Below are 12,723 nucleotides of genomic sequence, written 5' to 3'. Positions count from 1 at the left end.
TTTGAAACTTTACCCGTATAAATTTGAAATTGCGACATAAATCCTGTTTCGTCACTTCTTACCCACACCTTGTATCCCCTCTTGATCGGTTTCATCGGCATGTATTGTCGAATGCTGCTTCGTCCTTTGAATCGTATCATAGATTCGTCTATGGCTTGGTACTCACTTGGCATAAATGAATTTTGATAAGAATTTGATAAGGCATCAAGGAGTGGGCGAATTTTGTAAAGCTTGTCATAATTGTCATCTTGCTTTTTCGGTTCAGTTGCGTTGTTATTCAAATGTAAGTTGCTCAACAACCAGCCAAAGCGATCCCTGGACATAGCAGTACTTATATAATCATCTCTAAGTTCAATTCTGGACGACCAATAATCACGATAGCTGGGTATAGGTTTTAATCCCATCAGAAGGTTCAGACCAAGGAACACTTTTATTTCAGCTGAAGTTGTTGGCAAAAATGAACTACAATTGCCACCTTGTTTTTGAACGGCATAAAGGTTAGTTTCGAATACAATTTTTTCGATTAGATCCAACGTAAACAAATGCAAACAAATATCAGTAGGACTTTCTAGATCTTGTGGTATAACAGGTCCAGTATTTTCAGTAAATGGGTCAACCTGTGTACAAAATGTTGTCTGCTTTGTCCACTGTATTGAAGTATTTCTAAGCTGTAACTGTATATATATAGTTCATTCATAGTTAGGTATAACTACAGCTGCAGGTATATCTTGCTGTTCCTCGACATCTAATATATCAACGTCCATTACCATAATATTCAAAATGTTCTCACCGTCACAAATATCATCTTCGGTAACGGAAGACACTTCTGATTATCAGATGGTATGCTACTGATTAAATTTTCAAAATCGCCAGGAGGTAGATTTTCTATTTCTTCCCACCTCCAAGTAATTTTGGACGAACCTGAAAAAAAAGAAATAAACCCTCTGTGAAATAAATCACTAGTAATAAAAAATATCCATAGCAAATGTATATTTCAACTTCTATTAGATTTGGAACTCACCGAGAACCGCCTGAGACTATTATAGTCAAAGTCTTTATTTCAAACCATTCGTAAATTTCCTGTAAACCAATAATCTTAAACTTTTCTGATACCTCTCAGTTTTACTGATGTCTGGTGGTTAGACCGGGATACCACACATTTGTTTTACAAAAATAAAAGTAATGGGCATAACAAATTGATGATAACTATCAAAACAATTAATTTCTAACAAATAATTATAAAGAAAATATGTTTTTACCTGCCATTTTTTATCAAAACCACTTCAAAACGTGAAGCAAATGCACTTGTTTACACCAAAACAAAACAATCCTTTCACACTAACAAATATCAAAATAAAAACCGAATTTATTGCCATCTAGAGCATGCATGTAATATTTCCATATAATATACTATTTAGGCAACACACTATGCATTGTGGTTAGATCAAATGACCGCTAGACGTTTACGTACAAATTTAATAAATTGTGGTTAGCTCAGCTAACCACTGGTCCTGAAAGGCTTAAACGAAATCGTTTCAAACCGCTTTAAAATGTCAACTTTTTGATATAATACGCAAATAATAAGACAAAAGCGAGCGGCTTCAACAGCAACAACAACAAAAAAAAAACATTATATACCTCTATAAGTAGTACAACAGCAAGTAGTATGCCGGCCCTTTGTTGTTGTGTAAAATGCCTCTTTTCTAGATTACGATTACGATTATTACGGTTACGGGGACTATCGAGGCGGCTACAGCGACCCCTATTACGATGACTATTACCGTTACGAGGATTTCGGGGGCGGTGCCGGTGGCGGTAACTCGTATTACGAGTACCAGGAGAGCGCTACCACCGCTCCCGGGGCGTCCGCCCAGGGCGGCGGACCTCGCGGATCCGCTCAAAATCGACCGCCCAACGCTCAGCCGGTGGGTTTATGATGATGATACATTTTACTCATTTGTTTTATAACCCGTTTTTTTGTTCTCTCAGTTTCATTAAGATCTTTTTATTTTTAAATTTATGACTTGTTATTGTGCCATATCGGACGAGGATGGGTCTAAGTCCAATTCGGTCTACTTTTATTGCTATCTTGGCTGAAATAGCCTTAACCGAATTTTCAAAACAAATAATTTTCTTGGAAATTGATTAATTCCAAAAACAGAGAGTTCTTTTTAATCCATATCCTAGATCCGAAAATATTTTTTAGTCTTTTTTGTCCGAAATAAATCAATTTGAAAAATGTATCCCTAAAATTACAAATTATGATCAGGTTTTTCCCGAATTCGCCCGGACTACAATGATATTCTCCCTGCCGCGTGACGTCATCATAGGACCTTTACCGTTAGCGATATAGTGCGGGCAAAATGAAGTAAATTTTTGTAAAATTTATTACTTATTCAAAATTGCCTAATAAGTGTCTTGTGGTTTGTATGACAGGGTGAACAAAAAAAAACAGGTTTTTATTATAATTTTTATTCAATTTATTTTTTTTTTATATCAATTCCGTGCTGTTTCGTCCTAGGATTTCTGAGAGCCAAAACGTTCGATAAAATTGAAATTTCGTTGAAAAGAGGCGCGTTAAAATTTAAAAATCTTCTTCATTGAATACATTGTTAAATTTACTGGGTGGAATAGCAACCATGTAACAGGCTCTCATTTATTTTAGGTTTTTATTTTTTTTTGTTAGTTTTGGAAGCTATGAATCTGCTTGATTTACAAAACAATATATTTGTTTGTAACTTCCGGTTTAGCCGGTTCTTATTTTTTATGAAACCCTTTATGTATATATTTATATATTATTTGCTGCGCATTAAAATTCTGTGTTCAGCGACATATTACAAGTGGAAATTTAATTTACCATTGACAGTTAAAAGTAATGTCAATGTAAATAATTTGGATGGCGATGGACATCGCTTTAGCAAAAATTAGTAGAATTATTTTCGTTTTTCTAGACTTTTTGTGTTTAATAAATAAAATGTTTCAGTTTCTATCCTAGTTTTTAAAATAACTAACGAAATAAAAAACGTTATTTGCAAACAAAATTGATTTAAGTAAAACACACTTAATGGCTATTGACAACAAGCAAAATTGGTAATTAAATACACGCATGTCCACAATTTTTAAATATCAGCTCACTTAGCTAAAACAACATTTGTTAAGTCAATGAAAGTGGTAGTTTAACCGATAGTAACAACTATAGGTCATTCTCCATAATAACTAATCTTGCTTAAATACGAACTAAACACAAAATTATATCTGAAAACCAAGGATTGGATTTAAGAAGAATATTTCAACTGAGTATGCTATATTCGCCTTAAAAAAAATTATTAAAGCTTTCAATGATAGTATACCTTCAATAGTTGTTTTTATTGACTTGAAGAAAGCATTCGACACTGTTTGCAATGGCAATCTACTAAACTGTTTAGAAAATTTCGGGTTCAGAGTTACTGAACTCAATTCAATGGAAGGTTATTTGACAAACAAGTTTCAGACAGTTCAAGCGAAAACCACTAAAACCTACCAAAGAATTATGAACTGTGAGGTCCCTCAAGGGACAGTGCTAGGACCACTGCTGTTCAATTTATACATAAACGATTTGTTTGATTTCAATATTGACGGAGTCATTATCAGTTTTGCTGATAATACGGCCATTTTCTTTAAAGATGAAACTTGTTTGGGATGCCTTAAAGTGCCTTAAGGGAAAACTGCAGATAATTAATCATTACTTTCAAAAAAAAATCACCAAAGCGTATTATGTGCCCTTTACATCTTTGGGTTCTAGCCTCCCTAAATTTGAAGAGCTTATACTTAACACGTAATGTGATTCTGGAGGTATTCGAATACCAGAGGTTATTTGGGAGTGTATCTTGATTCACACTTAAGTAATTGGGATGATCGTTTTTCTTGTATCGCAGGGAAGATACGTTGGCTGGAAGAGAAATTGAAGTTTTGGGAATTTTTTACTGTGGAACAACACTATGAATCCTATATATTGCTCTTATTCAAAGCCATATTACCTATGGCACTGCCGTATGGGGAGGGGCAAGTAACAATCATCTTGACTAGGCAACTCTTTTGTTTTGTAGTTCTTCAAAAACATTTTGCTAGAAAAGATAAAGCTAACACCATCAGAAAAAAGCGAAATAACATGGCACAAATTCTCGTTTCCAGCCTGCTAAAACAAGTACGCAAAGTAGCTTTTTTATCTGGCACCAAAAATGTTTAATATTTTACCAATTGACATAAAAAATATAAAGAGCGAACACGTGTTTAAGAAAAAATTAAAATTGTGGATAGAAAGTAAGTTTAGGTCCTTTATTATACGTTTAGCCACTAACAAAACCTGGTAGCAAAACAAAAATTGTAATTATGATTAGGCTGATTCCTATTTTTATTTTTTTTTATCTGCCTTTGTATGCACTTACCGAGAATTGTATTGTTTTGAATAAATATTCCATAGACATCTACATGATTTACATTAAAATCACTTTTAACTGCCACTCGTCAATTAAATATCAACTCGTGATATATCGCTGGAAAGAGAATTTTAATGCGCGGCGAATAGTATAAAAAATATATAGGATTTCATAAAAAATATGAAAGTTATAGATATTTCTGTTCTAAAAAAAATATTTTTTTTATATAAATTGAGCAGAATCATAACTTATGCATATGCCCAAAATTTAGAGAAAAATGAAAACCCGAGAAAATGAGAGCCTGTTACATGGTTGCTGTGTCCCCCGGTATAGGTCTCTCCTTGTCAAAGCCCTCACTTTATACGCCTAATTTGAGGTATGACTGACTTACTGGGCTCCTACGATATACTAGCAACGTTTCGTTTTGTTGCTATTCCAACCTGGGCGACGTCTATTGATGACATTCTATACCCTCGTCTTGATATGGCACAAGTGATAAAAAAATTAAATTAAACAGCAACTTGCAAAGGCTTAAGAACGTAACCGAGTGGTGTGGTTATAACTCCATAATAAGCAAAACTGTGTGAAAGTACTGCTTGAGAATACATGAGAACGTCCAAACTGCTATACACGCACTAACATTCATCGATTTATGTAACTAACTCTAGGAACTGGAAAAATAAACCTCGCAAATGATCCGTTATTGTGCTTCATTTATGTCTAAGCCTTTGCAAGTTGTAAAATATCTGTCAAAATTTCGGAACACGGGTTTTGACTGTGGCGGTTTATCGACGACTAACCTTCAAGCTCGCCTAATACTCGCATCATGCAATCATTTCTTCAGTTCAGTTCAGTGTTTTTTTTTTTTTTTAAGGCATGTATGAATGGCAAATTAACCTTTTTTTGGTACTAACACATACTGATCATTGTCGACCGCCACACTCAAAACCATCATATCTGAGTCAAGTGTCAAAAATAAATTAAGAGAAAAAAGCCGGGAAAAGTGTCAAAATTAGCGCGCGAGTGTCAAAATTTATTTTCAAAATTTTTTTCTTGTTAGAGTATTGAGCCAGCGCCTCCTCATCCGTTTGGGTGGTGAGTGTGTGTGTGTGTGTATTGATTGAGCTGGCTCAGATATGATGTTAGGACTGTGTTACACTTTATTTGAACCAGGTGTAACACAGGTTTCAAAATTTTGCAGGATTTTTTTTTTTAAAGAAAAGGGGAAATTCGCACACTAACCCTCACCACTGATTTTTAATTTATTTTTTTGTGAAATTTATGTTTTTTTTTTGTTTCATTTTTAGGCTGCTTCAAAAAAGGCGTCAGTGTCTAGAAAATAACGCAATTTTTTTTTTAAATTCCATTTTTTTTGTTGGGCCGTATGTATTAAGATTTATTGCCAAACAAGTTGTGTTTCCTCATTTCCTTCGCTTCGACGCTTTTATTAGTTTTGCTTTTAGTTTCCGCTTATTTTTGCTTTTGCTTTACGCTTTTTTTGCTTTTAAACTGTGTTTTTTTTAAATATTTTAAAGATCGTTATCGCCGAGCTCTTATGATTTTTCTATTATATTATATTTTTTAGTTTGTATTTACGTTATGACTATGAAACACCCATCTTAAAGTTTTTAATCGTTTTCTTATAACAGGACATCTCAGATGAAAATGGCTGTCGATCGGAACTATTTTTTCTTGAAAGAAATGGTGGCCAGGTTTGTTGTTTTCTACCTTAATTTAATAAAAACTTTCCTATACCCATCCTACCCTAACCTTATAAGAAATATGCATTATGTCCTTGTTACGATTTCATTTTTGGAAAATATACAGGGTTCTACGTTAGACCTCTATCACTTTTTGCGTTATTTCCAATATTATAATATAATTTCATACAACAAAATCGACTTTTATGTATAATTATTAAAAATACTTTAATTTTTCTTAAACTTTGTTTTCTCTTTTTTTACCATAAATAAATGAACCTCACATTAATTTTATTCTATATCATAGCTCTGAAGATGGATCAAATTAGTGCCGAAACGTTGGCTTTGCAGTAACAAAGTGTTTTTTTAAGAAAATAATACGAAAAAGCTGTTCTTGCATTATTAATATTATCATCAGTTTTTTCGCTAATTTGCCCGGACTATAATGGTATTAGCCTTGCCGCGTGACGTCACTATAGGACATTTTCCATTAGGGTTATAGTCTGGGTGAATTAGAGAAAAAAAATGTTACGCATTTTTTATTGCAAATTCAATATTTTAGCTTTACGATTAAAGGATCGTTAAATATATCCTCTATATAAAAGAGAATATTAACGCTAATAAAATAAATTTAAAAAATCGTGAGGATGGTCCTCACGTCCTATATTGCAAAAGGGCGTGAAACACTACGTTTTACCACTCTGTATATTAATTCCATATCGAAATACCACTTTGAATTATAGTCATACCATAGATCTAAGAAAGTCATTAATATTCAGTACTGACAAAATTCGACAAAATGGTGGCAGGGATGGATTTGTCTCGTCGTTGGTAATAGAATTAATAAAATAAATGTGACTCTACTATATTTTATTGAAAAAATGTATATGTACAAAGTTACAGATAAAGAATAAAGTTTATTTTTATAAAATAAAACTTTATAACATAACATACAAATCTAATTACAGATTTGAACACATCAATCCATACAGTGCAATAGAAAATATACATTTAGTACTCCCTAGGAACTACATAGTAATGTGAAAATCATTTTATCCTATAACGAATAGTTATGGATCTATAGCTTCTTAAAGTTGGAAAAAGTCGATTTTCAACTGCCTCTAATTCAAAAACTACTTGATTAAAGTGTAACATGTAACACATCAAATTTTTTAAATTTTGAAGAGAATCAAAAAATCAAATATTATATAGAATGTTCCATTTAAAAAAACATAATATTCTTCTGCCATGCCTTTTGTAAACATCCTGTACATATCAAAATAATTTTCAGAAGTAGCTTTTTTTACCCCCTGTATACAATAAAAAAATTGTTTTTTTTTGCTTCAAAAATAAAGCCACAATGGAGGAAGGTGGACACGCTGTATACAGTATTCTAATTTACACTACTATATTTACTGTAATTCAGTTTCACTATCGTCATCTAAGCTGATTATTATCCTTTTGGGTATTAGATCTACATTTGGGTACGATTTTTTACAGTTTTCCCAACTTTTAAAATCGGATTAAATTATATAACAGAAGAATTTAAAGTTGGCAAAATATTATTCTTGCTTACCAATGCTTTCAGTACATGCCATAATAAAGGGGCCATAAAAAGCGTATTATATTCTTGATCTGAACTCACCGCTACTTAATTGTCAAGGCAAATTACTCTAAAAATTATATACTGATAAAAGAAACAATATTAAACGTAACATAAGATTATACTCTCTTTTAGTCTTTATAATTTAAAGATGCAATAAAAACTATAGTAAGTATAATTTAAATGCCTAAAAACATTTCAATGGTATTATTGCAGTCTTCTAGGTCCGTACCTGGACTTCCTAGACAGAGTGACTGAATTTCACACTATTTATAATAGGTCGTTATTGCGATAAGGGATTAGCATTTATAATTACTTTTTTAGATCTATGGTATAATAACGGTATAATTATACAATATTCATAATATTTTGTCCATGTGGAAATTAAGTCCATTTTGGAAGTGAACTTAATGGTTAATGAGGAAGATAATTTCTCAAATTTCTTGTTTTGATTGTTTTAACCAGCAAACCTATATTGTATTTTGTGAAGACCAGAATTCCTTTTAAAAAAGTATCTTCCTTATTATCCTAACCCTTACCATAAATGCATCCCATTGATTACCCCTCCACTAATATCCCAACTTCCAATTTTTGTAAAATTGGGGTAGAAACTTTTTCAAAAAAAGCTTTAACAAAAATACACAAGGATGGGTGTTTGTTCACGTTCTAGCTTAAGTTCCTTGACAGTTGCTAAAAAGAATGAAATTTCCTTTTATCTTCTATCAAGTTGAATGCAGAAAAAAGTAAAATACTGAAAAAAAACTAATTTCGTCCATTGTGTGTATGTATATATAGGGTGGCCGTGGGCGTGGGGCGGCGGCACGTGGCCGGGGAGCAGGTGGACCGGGCCGTGGGGCGGCTCAGGGGGTAGCGGCGGCGGCGGGGGCCCGAGTGGGTCGGGGGGCCGGGGCCGCAGTCCGTGGGGCGGCGCGCCAGCCCGCTCGTGGAGCGGCCCGAGGCAAGGGGGCAAGTTTACAAGGTAAGAAACCATGTGGTCCATCCATATTTATGATAATTTTTTTTCCTCAATAAAATATGTAGACAAACTTTAACTATCGAATCCTTGGTCAATTTAAAGAAGACGAAATATTCCCAAACGGCTTTGTTTACGAGCACTAAAGAAATGAGTAACGTACAAGTACGTCAAGTATTATGAAATGATTTATTATACAGTTGGTAGAACCCATGATCGATTTTGCATGTTTTACAAGTTGCTGAAGCTTAATATGAAAGTGGATGAAAATAGAATATGCTGTATTTTTGGAAAGAAACGATAACAGTCGAAAATAGAATAGTTTTTACAATAAATGTTTAAAGTGACCGCCTTCAACTTCAATTCAGGCGTCTAGTCTCTTAAACATTGACTAAGGAACTATCTTGAAAATACCCGGCGTGTATCACATAGTCGAGCGTGAATGTTGATGAAAGTTTTGTACATTAAGCAGCGGGAAATTTTGTACACAATCGATCACCATACAATGGTGCAAATCATTAACATTAAACTACATTGTCATAATGGACATTATGACAATTAAAACTCAACCATATCCAAGTGGTCGATGAAATTTGGATGCGCAGTGGCAAAACTCGGTGTAGAGGCCTTTTACATCGCAGTGTTCTATTCATTATGTAATAGTAACGGGTGTTTTTTGTGCATTTCCAATTTTTCAAAAATCCTCCATAACTTTTATTTTTCAATTTACAGCTAAATGTTATTCTTTATGATTTGTTCTAGTTTTAATTAGGAATAGAAAGCTAAAAGAAAATTTTCCATAGTCCCAATAAAAATGTCAGAGGTTTTTCCCAATTTTCTGAAAAACTGTTCGACTTAAAAATTATTTTTCTATTGCATCTGATGTGCATTCCAAACCAGTTTTGTTTTCAACAAAGCCGACAAAAAAAATGTTAATTTTTTTGTCGGGTTAATAGTTTTCCAGATAAAGATAATAAAAACCAAAATTATCTAAATTTTCCTATGGGTACCCCTTTGCATTTTTTGATGAAGAGTTTTTTTGGAAAAATTGGACATAACTTTTTTCTGGTACATTTTTTAAAAACTTTTTATAAGACTTTTGAAGCTTTTTGAGCGAAAATCAATTTATTTAAAAAAATCAATTTGATCCCTTATAAATTTTCCAAAAATCCTCCCTAACTTCTTTATTTTGAGGTTTACGACTCGGCGATTTTTATTTTTAACTCCGGGTTTTCTTACTATAATTTTATGTATACAGGGTGGTCCAAAAATAAGTTACGACCATCAACTTCAATTTTTGAAATGGAAATACGAATTGCTGTTGACACTAGCTAGTGTTGACACTAGCTAGTTAGTGTCAACAGGTACTGAGAAATTTACGGTTGAATCTCTGAACATACAATAATTCAATACATACAGAACATACAGTAACCTTGTTTTTTGTGTTTTTTCATCCATTGTTGCAATGATGTTGTCATCATTTTTTGAAGTGACAGGTATCAAGCAGTCTTATCCTTGTTTATTGTAAAATTTAATATTGCCTGAAAAAATGAATAAGTTAAGTGAAACTGAGAGAATAGAAATACTAATTATGATAGGATGCGGTGATCGCATTAGGACCCAACACCAGGTTTGTAAAATGTTTAATACCAAGCATTCTGATAAGACAATATCTCAGTCTACCATTAGCAAACTAGAAAGAAAATTTAGGGAATTATGTCACGTCAAAAATCGACCCAGATCGGGTCGTCCCTCAATTTCCGAGGAAAAGAAGTTAAATGTTGTTTTGTCCATTGAAGAAAATCCTCATACACCGACTAGACAGGCAGCACTAGATAACGATGGTGGAAAAACATCTTTAAGAAGGATTTTGAAAAAGGCAAAATATCATCCCTATAAATTAAAATTAATCCACGAACTTAACGAAGATGATACAGATCGTCGATTAGAGTTTTGCTCTAAACTATAATGAATGTCTGCCATAACGGCCGTCTTTTTACTCGTAGAATAATTTTTTCTGACGAGTCGACCTTCTGCCTCAATGGTACAGTGAACAGACAGAACTGCCGTTAATGGTCTTCCTCCAATCCAAATTGGGTGATTGAAGCTCATACCCAATATCCTCAATCTGTGAATGTTTGGGCCGACATTATCAATGACAGAGTCATAGGTCCATTTTTCTTCGAAGGTACCTTAACAGGTCAACGTTATTTGGAATTCTTAAGGAACGAACTGATTCCCGCTTTATGTTTGATGTTTCCAAATGCAAATAATCCCAATATTCCAGAAGCTTCAATTTGGTTCCAGCAAGATGGCGCGCCGCCACACTTCAGCAGATCCGTGCGCCAATATTTAAGTGAGGTATTTCCGGGTCGATGGATTGGGCGAAGGGGTCAATTGGAGTGGCCTGCTAGGTCCCCCGACTTGACTCCTTTGGATTTCTTTTTGTGGGGTTATTTAAAGCATAGAGTGTGTGTAAATAAACCCAACAATTTAGAAGAGTTGAGAAATAATATAAGAAATGAGATTCAAGGAATACCTCAAGAAATGATACGCAACGTTCTGAGAGTATTCGAATCAAGACTCGCTTACTGTCAAGAAGTTAATGGGGCTCAATTTGAACATTTAATTCGGTCTAGATTAGAATAGTTTCTTTTTGTTCAACGTTTATACAATACTTTTGATTAAATACATTAATATTTTGAATGTTTTTTTAGAAATTCAACCGTAAATTTCTCAGTACCTGTTGACACTTACTAGCTAGTGTCAACAGATGGTTTTAAAAAAGCTTCGATTAAAAGTGCAAACCGCATTTGTCTATGTCTAACCGTTTGGATTTTATAACATGTCAAAAGTGCAAATATGCCGATCTTCAACTATCAATAACTCAAAAACAAATGAAGATAGGTATAGGATATTGTACATGAAATATGTCTAGAATTTTCTGTTCTTTAAGAATACAGAATAAAAAATAGGTATTTCCATTTCAAAAATTGAAGTTGATGGTCGTAACTTATTTTTGGACCACCCTGTATACATAAAATTATAGTAAGAAAACCCGCAGTTAAAAATAAAAATCGACGTGTCCGAGCGTTTTTTTTTTGAACATACCCCTGAATTTTAAATGAATTTATTCCGGACTTTTGGCTCTCACTGTATGAATTGTGCTATGTTTGATTAGGATTACAATGCTAAAAGAACATTTGCAATATTCCCAGTTTTAGAGAAAATTAGGAAAAACTGCTTAGAGGTTTTTGGCTTTTTGACTGGGAATTGAAGACCTTTGAAGTGGATAAGTCATAATTTTTTTGAACGTGTTTTATAAGCCTATACTATCGACGAGTATGTTCACAAACGATGAAATTATAAGTTATAATAACATATCCGTTCTTGCACCAAATAAATAAAATTAATACAACACATTTTATTTAACCCACGAATAGAAAAAATTAGTTGAAACCTCTGCTGTAAGAATTATTGTCATCACTGTATGTTAGGACATGATTTGCGATTTTTGTACTCATACAATTTCAAAAATAATAACAAAATAAAATTTTATGTATCTGCTTACCGAATTTTCAAACATTGTTTTGAACCTTGTCGTCTAATTAAATGTAATAACAAAATTAATTGTTACAATGTTCCGTTTCCTCTTAAGGATTCAAAATTTAGAAACATTATGCAATTTGCGTGAGAGTATGTACCGAAATCTGACATGCCATTTTATGACACCTTAAAGAGTGATGTTGTTCGTTAAAATTATATTTCAGAGAAAATTACTTACTTTTGAAAAAAATACTTTCCTACTTTTTGCGTTAAGGTGGTTTTTGCACCAAATAACATTTTTTGAAGACTATTGTTTTTTTTCGTATAAAATTAGCCCATGTCGGATTATTACGTAAAAACAAAATCCTCTGTAAGAAAAAACACATGCAAACATTTTTAAAATTTTAAATGTTTTTCGTTTCTCTTGAAAAATTGAAAAAAATTTTACTTATCCCCTTCTTATCCCAAGGTCCTCAATTTTCGCAA

At 33.1% G+C, this 12,723-nt stretch overlaps 1 protein-coding gene across 11 annotated transcripts in view; it reads left to right on the top strand.

The window, feature by feature from the left end:
* The window catches only part of LOC126736731 (heterogeneous nuclear ribonucleoprotein R), a 155,381-nt gene that overhangs the window by 139,665 nt on the left and 2,993 nt on the right, over positions 1–12,723 (top strand). For 8 of the 11 annotated variants that reach the window (XM_050441245.1, XM_050441251.1, XM_050441250.1 and 5 more), the window contains 3 exons: positions 1,708–1,925; positions 6,065–6,127; positions 8,514–8,697. In XM_050441245.1, the coding sequence (XP_050297202.1) occupies positions 1,708–1,925; positions 6,065–6,127; positions 8,514–8,697 (465 nt within the window). The remainder of the gene's footprint in view (positions 1–1,707; positions 1,926–6,064; positions 6,128–8,513; positions 8,698–12,723) is intronic. The other 3 variants (XM_050441255.1, XM_050441254.1, XM_050441252.1) reach the window with 2 other exon arrangements.

This window comes from Anthonomus grandis, chromosome 5, assembly GCF_022605725.1.
Source record: "Anthonomus grandis grandis chromosome 5, icAntGran1.3, whole genome shotgun sequence".
In the NCBI taxonomy this organism is placed as follows: Eukaryota; Metazoa; Arthropoda; class Insecta; order Coleoptera; family Curculionidae; genus Anthonomus; species Anthonomus grandis.
The sequence above is the reverse complement of the archived record's forward strand: the minus strand, read 5'-3'. Positions and strand labels throughout refer to the sequence as shown.